At 32.8% G+C, this 14090-nt stretch overlaps 1 protein-coding gene across 3 annotated transcripts; it reads left to right on the top strand.

Annotated features, from left to right (window-relative positions):
• Positions 1 to 12388: 12388 nt before the first annotated feature.
• On the top strand, positions 12389 to 13092 carry LOC122020942 (putative phytosulfokines 6). 3 transcript variants are annotated; one of them, XM_042578997.1, is made up of 2 exons: positions 12389 to 12764; positions 12842 to 13092. In XM_042578997.1, the coding sequence occupies exons 1-2, from the start codon at positions 12597 to 12599 to the stop codon at positions 12992 to 12994; spliced, it is 321 nt and encodes a 106-aa protein (XP_042434931.1). In that variant the 5' UTR covers positions 12389 to 12596; the 3' UTR covers positions 12995 to 13092. The 3 variants fall into 3 exon arrangements, with proteins under 3 accessions (XP_042434931.1, XP_042434932.1, XP_042434933.1); XM_042578998.1 differs by having other exon boundaries at positions 12404 to 12764; positions 12854 to 13092; XM_042578999.1 differs by having other exon boundaries at positions 12422 to 12764; positions 12847 to 13092.
• The last annotated feature ends 998 nt before the right edge of the window (positions 13093 to 14090 follow it).

Consider the following 14090-nt stretch of genomic DNA (forward strand, 5'->3'; position numbering starts at 1 on the left):
GATGATTAGATTAATAAAATTTAAATTTAACCTAAAACCAAACATTGATCTAAAATTAAAATTAAAATAAAATAAAAATCAAAGTAAATTAAAATTAAAATTAAAATTAAAAGCAAATTAAAATTAAAATCAAAGTTAAAATTAAAATAAAACTTAAATAAAACTTAAATTAACTTAAGTAAGCCTAAGCAAAATTCTAAATAACAACTTAAACAAAGTTAAGTTAACACTTAAGCTGAATATTTACTCCTACTCTTTATAGGAATCTAAATGGATATTGGACAGTAGTTGTTCCCGACACATGATCATAGATAAAAAAAATATTCACAAAATTGACATTCAAAAGACTAGGAATAATTGGCTATTGAAACAACGGTAAACTTAAGATAATTGATATAGGTAACATTGAACTAAGTCTAATTTCATTATTACTTGTTGAAAATTTCAAATTTAGCTTACTCAGTATTAGTCAATTATATGATTCAGAGTATAAGGTTAGGTTTACATAACATAGAAGACTATCCCATACTAACTTTAGAAATCTCACTAAATTAAATAAACTAGTTAGAGGACTACCAAAACTACCTTAAATGCAACAATTTGTAATGCTTGTCAACAAGGAAAATAATTCAAGTCACCCCACAAATCAACTCATCAATCTTAGACTAAATCAATACTTGAACGACTACATCTAGATCTATTTGACTCTTATGGACTCAAATCAATTAATGGAAACCTATATTATTTAGTAATATAGATGTGTAACAACCCAAATTTCCTCATTTCGAGTCCTAATAATACTTAAAAATATTTAGAAATACTTTAGAAAAATTATAGAGATTTTTAGAAATTTTTAGAGTATTTTTATGTAATTTTTGGAGTTCATTTAGTATTTTTACCAAAAGAAACAAGTTGCAAAAAATAAAAAAAAAATTATCCAAGATTCAAACCTGCAACCTTCAGCCAAACCAAGCCTTAAGCAAATCCGGCTGACCAAGTGGTCAAGCAAGCGGTTCTGTTTAGAAAAGGTAGCAAAATTTATTTAAGATAGTTAACAGAATATTGGATTATAAAAGGGATAAGTTGATGTTGGTTTTGTCTGTTTAGAAAAGGTAGCGAATTTATTTAAGATAGTTAACAGAATATTAAATTATAAAAGGGATAAGTTGATGTTGGATTTGTCTGTTTAGAAAAGGTAACGAATTTATTTAAGATAATTAACAGAATATTGGATTATAAAAGGGATAAGTTGATGTTGGATTTGTCTATTTAGAAAAGGTAGCGAATTTATTTAAGATAGTTAACAGAAATATTAAGTTATAAAAGGGAGAACTTAGGGATTATTTTCCAAAACCTAAACCTCTCCTCTCATTTTCTCTCCCGACGGCACAGCGTCTCCTGTTTGGGCGAAGAAAAAAAGGGGGGGATCTAGGGTTCCTCTCCGGCGGCTGGCCAAGGGAGATTTCCGAGAGATCTTCACATGGTTGTGATCCTCTCGTCAAGGGGAAACCGTGAGCACGAAGGAGGGGTCGAAGCTTGCAATTCCCGCAAACCCTAGAAGTTTTCTTTCCGGTTGTAAGCCCAAGAACGCAAAGGTAAGTGCTTCTCACCTGCAGTAGGAGTAGTTTCGGACCTTTGTTCTTCTTGAATTCGAAGCATGAGAAGCGCTTATAGTGCAGATTTTTAATTAAGCCTATAGTGCATATTTTAATTAAGCTTATAGTGCAGATTTTTATGTAGGCTTATAGTGCAGATTTTAATTAAGCTTATAATGCAGATTTTAATTAAGTCTATAGTGCAGATTTTTAATTAAGCTTATAGTGCATATTTTTAATTAAGCTTATAGTGCAGATTTTTATTTAAGCTTATAGTGTAGATTTTAATTAAGCCTATAGTGCATATTTTAATTAAGCTTATAGTGCAGATTTTTATGTAAGCTTATAGTGCAGATTTTAATTAAGCTTGTAGTGCAGATTTCTTAGAGCTTAAAATGCAGATTTCTTTAGAGCTTGTAGTGCCGATTTCTTAAGAGCTTATGGTGCAGATTTCTTTAAAGTTTATAGTGCAGATTTTTGGTGGAACTTGTAGTGCAGATTTTTGGTGGAATTTATAGTGCAGAATTTTTGTGAAACTTGTAGTGCAGATTTCTGATGGAACTTATAGTGCAGTTTTTAAAGAAAAAGATTATAGTGCAGTTTGGTTAAGTATTATAGTGCAGAATTTATGTTTGCATAGTATGCAGAAATAGTGTAGCATAGAATGCAGAATCTTGATTAGTATAGTATGCAGAATTTTGATTAGCATAGTATGCAGATTTTTGTTTATGCATTTCAAAGTTAGAATTTGTTTAAACATTTCAGTTTTTAAAGAAGTCTTCTTTTATTAGAGGTATTAACAAGTATAACAAAGATAAAGAAAAGAAAAAAAAAGGCCAAGGCATTAAGTAGATCCCAAAGTCAAGCCTTTAGGGATTTTGGCACACAAGGTGCTCGTTAAAATGCCAAGGCATTTAAAGAAGAAATAATTAAGATAATAAGATATTTTACTTTGAAGAGGCTAGTACCCGACTTCCGAGGTTGTCGTTAAACAAATCCAGGTGTCCAATTCCGAGGTCTTGGCCCTGGTAGACCGAGGTTTGCTCTTTTAGGATTGGTGGCTCGCTACCCCAACCTATTAGGGAACGCGCATAAGATGGTACTAAGCCTGGGCCCAAGAAGAAAGTTGATTATTATTTTGAAGTATTATAAGTATAAGCTTTTGAACAAGTAAAATAAGTTTCACATAAGTATAAAAGTATTAAAGTATAAGTTTTAAACAAGTGAAATAAAAGAATAAGTTTTTAAGCAAGTGAAAAAAGTTTCAGCAAATTTTAGTTTCCCTTCTGCTAGCATGTTATTCTGATTAGCTTTACATGTTTAGCATTCCAGTATGCATTATTTTTTTGCTATTAGATGAGCATGTGTAGTAGTTTTCTTAGAGTTTTCAGTTCTTGGATTTTAGTATGTTTACATGCATATTCGAGTTTTGTGAGTTAGATAGCGCTTACTAAGCAATTTTGCTTATAGTTGCATTTCCTCTTACTGCAGATAAAGGAAAGAAAAAGTTATAGCAAAGGAAGGCGACAAGAAGGTGCGGATGGATGTGTGATGCCTGGACTATAGAAGCCTTGGGACCTAGCATAAGAATTTATTAAGATTGTCATTTATTAAGAATGTATTAGATGAGTCATTTAGTCTTCCGCTGCTAGTTAATTGTATGTTTTGAGTTTTCCGAGAGTTTTAGGAATTACTATCAACATGTGAACAAGGATAGTTAAGTAAAGGTAGTAGTCCAGCAGCGCTCCGCCCTCACAGTCCAGTAGTGAGGAGGGTGGGGTGTTACAAGATGACTATTCTAGATTCACCTGGGTAAAATTTTTAAAAAAATAAAGATGAAATATTTAGAGATTTTTGTAAATAATCTAAAAATAAAAACGACTTACAAATCAAAAGAATCAGGAGTGATAATGGTAGGGAATTTACAAATCATAAGTTTACTAAATTCTATTTAAAAAATGGATATCATCAAGAATTCTCATACCCTAAAATACCTTAATAAAATGGAATAATTGAAAAAAATAAAAAATAAAACACTACAAGAAGCAACTAGGACAATGCTTAATGAATAATAACTACCCAAATATCTATGGGCTCAAGCCGTAAATACAGCATGCTATGTACAAAATAGGGCAACAATAAACAAGAATTATAACAAAACTTCCTATGAACTATATTATAACAAAACACCCAACATTAAATACTTTAAGGTATTTGGATGTCCAGTTTACATATTAAACACACGAGAATACTTACAAAAATTTACCTCAAAAGTAGAAAATAAAATCTTTGTAAGGTACTCCCTAAACAGTAGAGGTTATAGAGTTTACAATAAACTATTCTAAGAATCGAGGAAATAGCCAATGTAAAATTTGACAAAATTACTAACTCTAAAGAATCTAACTCAACTCAACCTTAATACCAACTAATTAATTTCGTTAGTGTTGGAATGTATACTAAAAGCCTAGTTTTTTGTATAAATATTTATCTAGAAATAAGAATCACATTGGTCAAATGTCTACATTTATGCTAAGTGTAGTTGTCCATTTAATTTATATTGTAGATAACATGGTGTGAGGAGACACACAGAAGATCATGTTATCAAATCCTTATAAATTATAAATAGTGGCTCACAACCAAGATGGAATGGACAAACCATTGGAGTGGTTGTAATGTAATTTGGTATTAGTTTATCTTGACTATAAAATTACACTAGTACACTATGAGTGTATTGAGCAGGACCATTTGAGATAGTTTCTTTTTATACTGACTATATAAGAGAATAAAACCTTTGTTATTATGGAAGTACATGCTCTTAATCATGATATAATAACAAGCACGTATATTTAATATTTATTTCTTTGATTTATCAAAGGGTGCAATTTAGCTTGTTAAATCAATAGGCTCGATAAGTTAGGAAATGATATTATTTATATGGCGTGTTGTTGATTATAAAATGAAACTGTGTCCTAGTAATCTAGGTTGATGATGTCCCCTTGAGGAGCTTATAATGATTGTCATGTAAACTCTGCAGGTGGACCTAGTTCGGCATGACAATGAAGTTGAGTGGTACTACTCTTGGAGCTAGATATTAATTGAGTTGTCAGTAACTCATTTAATTAGTGGACATTCTATATCTTAAACACAGGGAGATTAATGCACTCATAATAAGAAGGAGCCCATAATGTAATTTGGGATTGGTGTGGTAGTTCAATAATAACTCTTTAGTGGTATGAGTTATTATTGATGAACTTGAGTTGGGTGTTCGGGGTGAACACAGGAAGCTCAAGCTCATCGGGAGACCAAAACTAATTTCTCCTCTCGGTCCCTGTTGTAGCCTCTATAAAATCTTGTATCCACTAAGTTCACTTCTTATCCAAGTAATAAGCCGAACACAACCTTGCTTGGAGCAAGGGGGTCGACCAAGCAATGGCTTGGAGCTCAAATAGTGGCCGGCCAAGCCATGCTTAGTGACCAAGCATGGGGTCGGCCATAGGAATAGGATTAAAGGAGATTTTAATTTTTGTTAAAATCTTTCTTTTTGGAGCCATTCATGAAGGGATTTAAAAGAGAAATTTTAATTTTAAAAAATTTCCTTTTATAGTCATCCTCATGGTTTAAAAAAGAGAGTTTTAGATTTTAAAATTTTTTCTTTTATAGCTATCTACAAAAGATTAAAGAGATATTTTAATTTTGTTATAATCTTTCCTTATTTGTAGTTGTGTATAATGCTTAAAAGAAAGATTTTAATTTTTGATAAAACTTTCCTTTTATGTAACCATGATTTAAAAGGAGAAATGTTAATTAATCTTTCCTTTTTTGTAGTTATCTACATGTTTTAAAAGAGAGAGATTAATTTTAAAACTTTACTTTATTACCATGTACAATAGGAAATTTAAAAAGAGATATTTTAATTGTTATTAAAATTTCCTCTTTTAAAGGGAGGCCACAAATAAGAAAGTTTTAATTATGTTTAAAACTTTCCTTTTTGTAAACATCATGGTTTAAAAGGAAGCTTTAATTTTTTGTAAAAATTTTTCCTTTTTAGCATACCATGATGTGGCTGGCCATAAGAAGATTAAAAGGAAGTTTTAATTAAACTTTCCTTTTTTTGCCATGACCAAGGATTATAAAAGAGAGGTATAGGGTGCCTCATGAGATTAATCTCTAATGAATTGATCTCTCTAAGTTCCCTCTCTTCTAATCCTTTGGTGGTCGGTCATCCCTCTATAGTTTCTCCTTGCTTGTTCTCCTTAGTGTCGGTTCCTATCTCTAGCTTGTTTTCTTCATCTTGCTTGGTGGCCGAAGCCTAGCTTGGAGGGGAAGACCTATAAGGGCCGGCGGCACACTTGGAGAAGAAGGAGAAGAGAAGGAAGTTTCCTAGTTTAATTGCTCAAGAGTCTTGGAGAAGAAGAAGTGGTCCCGGTGGAATTTATCTTGGTAGATTGTCGCCCACACGACGTCCAAGAGAAGGAGAGGAATACAATAGAAGATCAAGAGGTTTTTGTTTACAAAGAAAGGTATAACTAGTTGTCTTATTCCGCATCATGTTAGTTTTTCTTTGTACGGAATTTGATTTACCAAACACAAGAGGCTAATGATTCTAGGCAATCGAATTTATGTTTCAATTTTGTGTTTCTTTTGTTTTCCAATCTTATGATTCGATTGTTCTTTGTGGTTAAACCTAGGGCTACTGTGAGGAGATTAAATATTAAATTTTGTTGAAAGGCTTTGTCTAGGAAGTGGTGGATGATCCCATACCCAAGAAGGCCTAGTGCCTCGCCATGTTTAACCTGGAAGCCGATCTTCGAAATAAATATTTAATCAACTTTGTGACATGGGTGGATTTAGATTAATAATGTTAAGCATCATTTGCGATCCAAGTCTAAACCTCTAAGAACAAATAAGTTGAATTTGGAATCAATAATGTTAAGTTCTGTTTGCGATTCCAAATTTAATTTCTAAAGAACACAATAGGTTGTTAGGAAAGGTGCAGGACTTGTACAAAATTTTTGTAGAGGGGAACCAGTACGATATTCCGAGTAGCAACCAACAGTTAGAGCTAGCACTGATCTAGGGGGAGTACGTGAAAACCCAAATCAAATAGATGAATACGAAGATGAACAAAATCAACCATAAAAAAATTAATAAATACAAACTAATCCTAGAACAATAAGAGTTAGCTCAGACCACCTAATTGAACACATTATAGGTGACACAGACCTAAGAGTTCAAACTATATATATATATATCATCTTTCAGAAACCTAAGTCAAATATCTTTAATTTCTAAAATTGAACCCAAAATAGTAAAAGAATTCCTGCTTAACCCAGATTAGATTATAGTCATGTATGAAGAACTGCCCCAATTTAAGAAAAAATGAAGTCTGGGATTTAGTACCATTACCTAATAATAAAAAGATAATAGAAATAAAATGGGTGTTTAGAAATAAACTAAGTGAAAATAAAAAAAATTATTATAAACAAAGTTAGACTAGTTGCTAAAGGATTTAGTCAAGTAGATGGACTTGATTATGATGAAACCTATGCTCTAGTAACCAAACTTGAGTCTATTAGAATGCTATTAAGCTATGCAGCCCATAAAGAATTTAAACTTTATCAAAAGGATGTTAAATCCACCTTCTTAAATGGGATAATAAAAGAAGAGGTTTATGTAGGTCATCCACTTGGGTTTGAGAGTCTAGATCATCCTGACCATATGTTTAAACTAAAGAAAGATTTGTATGGTATAAACAAGCACCTAGGGCTTGGTATGAAAGATTAACCTCCTATCTAATTTCCAAAAGATTCAACCAAGGTCAAATTGATCCAACTTTATTTGTAAAATCACTTAAACAAGATATTTTCATAGCCCAAATATATGTAGATGATATAATTTTTGGTTCAATAAACTCAAAATTTTTACAAGAATTTATAGCTTTAATGGAACAAGAATTTAAAATAAGCCTAGTAAGTAAACTAACATATTTCTTAGGATTATAAATTAAACAAACAAATGAAGAAAATATGTTTACAAACAAAAATATACAAAAGAATTACTTAATAAACTTGAAATGAAAAATATCAAAGAAATAAAAATGTCAATAGCAACTAACATAACTTTAGATAGTGATCCAAATGGAAAACCAGTAGATCTAAAATATTATAGGTGTGTCATAAGCAGCCTTTTATACTTAACTAATGTAAAAAAAATTTGAGATACTTGAAAGGCACACCAAATGTAGAAATTTAGTACCCTAGAACACATAATTTTGAACTTATAGGATACTCTGACTCAGACTATGTCGGTTGTAAACCAGATCAAAAAAAGTACAAGTGGTGGATGTCAACTACTTGGATCATCATTTGTCAGCTGATTTAGTAGAAAATAACATTGTATTTCTTTATCTACTACTGTAGCAGAGTACATAGCAACAGGTGAATGCGTGGCACAATTATTATAGATGATGCACACATTAAAAGACTTTAACTTATAGCATAAAAATATAAAAATCTTTATTGATAATGTGAGTTTAATTAACTTATCTAAGAATCCAGTGCATCATTTAAGAACCAAATATATTGAAATCAAACACCTCTTTATTAGATATCACGTCACCAAAGGAGATATTAAACTTAACTATGTTGAGCCCAAGTCAAATCTAGCTGACATCTTCACTAAACCACTACCAAAATCTGAATTTAGTAACTTAAGAAGAAAATTAAGAATGTGCACGATACACTAGGACTCTTATTATCAAATAAATTTTCAAATAACTTACAAATTCTAGGCTACTCTTATTTGTATTTCTTTAAAAAATTCTCATTTCTCTAGTGTTTCAAACTTTATTTTAGCCTTAGTCTATGACAAATCCTTAGAAAGCATGATCCTATAGGCAATAAGCATCTCACAAACACACTAGGTCTACCTTGATTGTGTATTCAAAAACTTAGAATAGTGTGAGATGCATAAGTCTTTTGCCTGGACTTCAGATATTTATATTAGTGCATCAACATAAGTCTAAGTGAAAAATATAACAATATATTGATTAAGTTAGGTAGTCATTTTTCAGTAAATTTTTAACTGAACATTATTACTTAACTTAACTAACTAAGTGAATGTTGTTATCTTCTAATAGTTAGTTAGTAACTAAAGGTTAAACATTTAAGGAGGAAGGGGGGGGGGGGATATTTGAAAATTGCTTTCATAGTGTCTTATTTCAAAAATTTCCCTTCTCATGTTACTTTTTGCAAACTGGTTGTTTAAAAATGTTTTGAAATTAATTGCTTTAAAAAAAATACTCTTATACTTTTTCAAAATATCTATTTTAAAAAATGAAATGAAATGAAATTACTTTATAACCTTAAAAATATTTGAAAATTACCTTAAAATATTTTGGAAAAATAATTTTAAAAACTCTTTTCAAAATTTGGTTTAAAAAATTTACTTTCAAAAGTTGTACTGAACATAAAACTTTAAAAATTACTTTGCAATACTACCTTGAAAATTAATTTTAAAATTACCTTTGAAAAGTGTGTTGAAATTTGCATTGTAAAATGGTTTGTAAAATTCTTGTAAAGTTTATCTTTGTAAAATGTTTTTGAAAAAATTAATTTTCAAACATTTAACCATTTGCAAAATTTTGAAAATTCCTTTCAAAATTTCCATAATTGGTAATTTCTTTAAAAATATTTTGCAAAGTCATTGTGTAAATTATTTTAAAAAACTTGCTTTGAAAGGCATTTTAAAAAAATATCTTTTAAAAATTATTTGGAAATACTTTGCAAAATTTACTTGAATTCACTTACTCCTTCCTACAATAAACCTGTAAGTTTTTATACAAAACTTTACCTTTGAAAAATTTATTACTTGATATGCTTACTTGTGTATTTATATTTTCATACTTTGGTATACTTATATGCATATTTTTTTATGAATGCTAAAGGGGGAGGGTTATGGTTTAAACTAAAGAAAATCTGAAAAACTTAATCAAAAAATGATCAAGAAAATAAAATTTACCTATTTTATTTTAGATTTCTCTTAAAGTCATTTTCATATTTGTGTGCATATTTTTTTTCTAACTTTAACATATATTGTCATTACATCAAAAAGGGGAAAATTGTTGGTGCAGTTTGCACCAATAATCAAACCTAAGTTTTTATGAATGACAAATAGATTAAAGTTAAATGTGTTGTGTGATCTAACTCTTCTACCAAGTGTGTTGACTTGACTAGTATGACACCTAGGTTTGGAGGACCTGATAACTGGTGTAAAAGTCTAAATAGGTCAAGGAGTGACCCGATATCTGGTGGGAAGTCCGGCTGGATTTGCGGGACCTGACAGTTGGCCGAAGTCTAGTCGGGTTTACGGACATGACAACTGGCGAGAAGACCTGGTGGACCGAGGTAGAGTCAAGCGATTCTATAAGGTAAGCAAGGTAAGTTACTAAAGGAGAATGTTCCAGTAAGGATGAGTCCCAATTTTGGACTTTAGGTGCAAGTCCAATTTAGGTCAATTTCAGAAATTTAAATTGAGACTCTGACTAGATCTTGGTCTCGAGGAGACCGGGTCTAATTACTAAATTGATTATTTTTATTGTGCTAACTTAGTTTTGCAGGTTATACTTTGTTGTGTTAGACTAGCACATTTTGTAGGGTAAAAGGAGCACAAAATGCCTCGGGTGAATAGTACTCGAGACGCCTTCTAGATGAAGGAAGGCGCCTTGAGCTTGGCGATGGAAGGCGTCTTCGAGAGCTTGGAAGGCACCTTCAGTCAGATCAAATTGGACTTTGTCAACGATAAGAGGCGAACTGTTCGGGATAAAACTTAGTGGATGGAAGGCGCCTCCATTGCTATGAAAGGTACCTTCAACACTCAATAAAAGACGGTCTCGCCCAAGGCTTCAACACATCTCATACACAACTCTTCTACAAGCTTCTACACATTCGTTCGACATTCCGGCTGCTTCGACTTCGTGTTGCTACTCTGCTATGACACTACCACACTCAACTACAGTAGACATGCTGTCACCAACACATGAGCGATTCCGCTTCTACTTCGGTTGTTGGTAACATTTAAATTAAGTTGTTTATTTATATTATTAAAAGAAGTATGGGTTGTTACACTATCCTTTGTTCATTGGTACTCGATTTCCTCTTTTAGCGATTCCAGGAGAGGCTATTAATGGATTATGCATCAATAGATCTAAAGGACCTGGGTCTTGGAGTAGGAGTCGTCGAATGCTCCCAACCAAGTAAATTCGCTTGAGTTTGTGTGCTTTATTATTTCTATTTTTTGTTTCGCTGTGTGCTCTTTATTTAAAAAAATAAAAAAAATATTTTTTTTTAAATCACGTGATTCACCCCCCCCCCACCCCTCTCTCATACGCGATATGATCCAATATACATCAAAATCTGAATTTGATTATTAGTGTTAATTGCGTTAATAATCTCTCCCTTTTTAATGTAATGACAATTCAGGTTAAGGTTAGAAAAAATATTAAAAAAATAGCAATATGAATTGTGTTATGATTTTTCTTGAGTTTTTAAGTATTTGATTATCACACATTATCGGAAGATTACATGTTCGTTTCACATCGAGTTCAGCATATTATTGTTGTTGCAAAGTTGCAAATAAAATTTTATATTAAAAAAAAGGTGGATTCACTACTTAGCGGCCCCCTAGTGCCAGCCTAATAAAATTCTATATTAAAAATATATGGGAAAGATTATGGACATAAAGGGAAAGATATTTCTATTAGTTTAAGACCCTTTGGATAAAACCTAACAATAAAATTATGAAAATTTAAATTCAAAATGAATAATATCATACCATTTAGATTTAGAGATATCTAAATTCTCAGAGATCATCCTATCCTTGACTAACATGGCGCAAGGTATTTTTAGACACCTTATAGACTTTCATTATTCAAAATTAAAGTACCCGCTCACTAATACATTAATGTTTTCCCCATGCATGCAATTCTTGAAGTCTTTCAAGGGGTCAAAACCAATGTTCTAGGACATAATACTTTAGTGTTGTAATGCACTAAGATGATTTCCAAAATTTAGATAATACTTTAGTGTTACATTCATGCTATTTTTTTTTCGTATGCACGCATAACCATATTTTATGAATTTTGACACTTGTAAGACCATCAAGGTGTTCATTTTAAAAAAAAACACTTTGTTGGTCTTCCTTTATTCAAATTTGGGAAAGTAAACACCACCAAAGAGATTAGAGTGCTAAGCTATAATGGTGGAAGTGTGGATATTGATGCATATTCAAAGTACTTAAAGAAATAAGTGATGGACATCAATAATGTAATGGTTACAGTTTGATATAAGGTTTTTTTAATCTTTAATATATCATCTCAATGTCTCATAAAAATATAAAAATTTATTTATCATTCTTTCCACAATAAAAAATATCCCTATAATTTTTTAAGGGCCTATATTATCCAAAAAAAATTGTGCATTTTTAATTACTGACTTTATCTATATTGTTAATTTTAAAGTGAATGAGTAGATTGGAAATTCAATATCACTCTTAAACTATAAATTTCTAACTTTTTCATGCCGGACCAAACATTCGAATCGAGCACGTGATGGAGCTGTCATAATCAAGCAATTGCAAGCTCATGAAAAGACCCGCGACACACATGCACTTCCAACTTTTGAAAAAAGTGGCACCTATCAATGTTTTGAAAATTTAACAAACCTAGAAATGGGCAATCTGATAATGTCCACTTAAAGTCTTAAACTGATCAAAATGGTTGATCTAACAAAAAATCTCTTTCAAGTTCGATTTCGAGCCGCAGGACACGAGTGGGTTGCGCCAGCCTGCACCAGACTCGCATGTGGCCATTGGTCCCTCGCCTTCGCCCCTTGATCTCATCATGCCAAGTGTTGGTGTTCACTCATTTATGTGTGTGTATATATTCTTTATCCTCGCTGCTGCTGCTCTCCACATCTGTCATCTCTAGCTGCAACCACCTTCAGAATGAAGCAGTCGTCTCCTCTCTTCTTCATGCTGCTGCTCCTCCTCCTCCTCGCCTTCCACACCGCAGCGATGGCTTCTCGCGTTCTTCGTGAAGACGAGATTACAGGGCCTGAAGAAATCAAATATGAATCAGTACTGGATGAACTGGAGTTCTTCCCTCGGCACAATGTGAGTCCTTTTCTTCTTATACTGTCCCCTTTATATTCGGTAGGTGACAGAGAGTTGATGAATTCGCTAATTGTTAGCTCAGCTGGCAGGCACGGAGGGATGCAAGGATGGGAACGAAGAATGCCTCGACAGGAGAGTCATGTACGAAGCTCATTTGGACTACATCTACACTCAGCATCGCCCTAAGCCGTAGTCCAGCAACAGACTTAGAGGGAGTGGGGAAAGTGTAATCCATGGATCAATCTTTGCTCAATAAAAAAGGGCTTTGCCGCCAGTAATGTTAGCGAGAATGCCTAAATATAAATACAGACGACTAGTATTTCTTTTCCCTGGCCTTTTTCTTTTCTGAGACATGCATCAACAGATCATAGCTATTTGATAAACACCTCAAGTCTGTTCTTCGTTTGATCTTGTGTAGGCGTAAGATTGATTCATAATCTAGGCAAATGAAAATAATAATAATAATAATAATAATAATAATAATAATAAATAGAACAGAGTGAAGATTTGATGGGCGCCAAGTAAGATGACACTCAACAAAATATCCAGCGGAATCTTATCATGAAACAAGTGCATGCTCAACTCCAGTGACCGTGACGCACAGGTGGTAGCTAGGAGAGTTATTAAGCTGGCGACCCCAGCTACCATTTATTAATGGAAGGAAGTCAAATATGTAGGAATTCAGTTCTCAATAATTGCTTTAGCACATGCATGCAGCTAAACTAAGAAGCCTAGGTCAATTTATGGAAGTTAAAAGCTTTAGTTGGGGCGCACGGGAAAGCCACCCACCACTTCCCACAAACAAGTGGCCTTCAACTTTTTTTGGCTGGGAGAAGTGGCCACTCCATTAACTGTGGTCAATGGTGGTGCAGTAGGGGACTCAAACACTGCGACGATGAGAGTTCAGAATTCAAGACCCAGAAAACCAAGATGTTTAATCTATTCTATTCACCATCATGTATTTTTTAAATAGGTTTAGTTGTGTAAATTTAGGAAGGGGTAGTGTAAATCTATACTATACAAGCTGCTGAACAAGTTCGTGCTAACCCAGGTTGCAGGGCATGGCTGACAACCTGACACCTGAAAATAGAACAAGCACATTAAACTTTGGATCATTTTAGTAGGTCATCAAGCTCCTTTATGTATTTCAATTTCTTCTCCCCAGTGGAAATGCATTCATGGGTCATCATTATCAGCAAGCATGCAGTAGAACCTGAGAAGGCAATAATCGATGGCTGACTGGGGAAGGACCCACCTAACTCAGCTGAAGATGGACACCATGGGGTCTAACAATCAGGCTTGAGGTTGCTATGTTTTTCTGAAAAG

This window comes from Zingiber officinale, chromosome 9A, assembly GCF_018446385.1.
Source record: "Zingiber officinale cultivar Zhangliang chromosome 9A, Zo_v1.1, whole genome shotgun sequence".
NCBI lineage: Eukaryota > Viridiplantae > Streptophyta > Magnoliopsida > Zingiberales > Zingiberaceae > Zingiber > Zingiber officinale.

What these genes read in the sequence shown, in the direction of transcription:
- LOC122020942 (XM_042578997.1), top strand. Translation starts at nt 12,597, where the DNA reads ATGAAGCAGTCGTCTCCTCTCTTCTTCATGCTGCTGCTCCTCCTCCTC. An exon ending in AGTTCTTCCCTCGGCACAAT is followed by an intron (nt 12,765 to 12,841) that starts GTGAGTCCTTTT and finishes GCTAATTGTTAG; the next exon opens with CTCAGCTGGCAGGCACGGAG.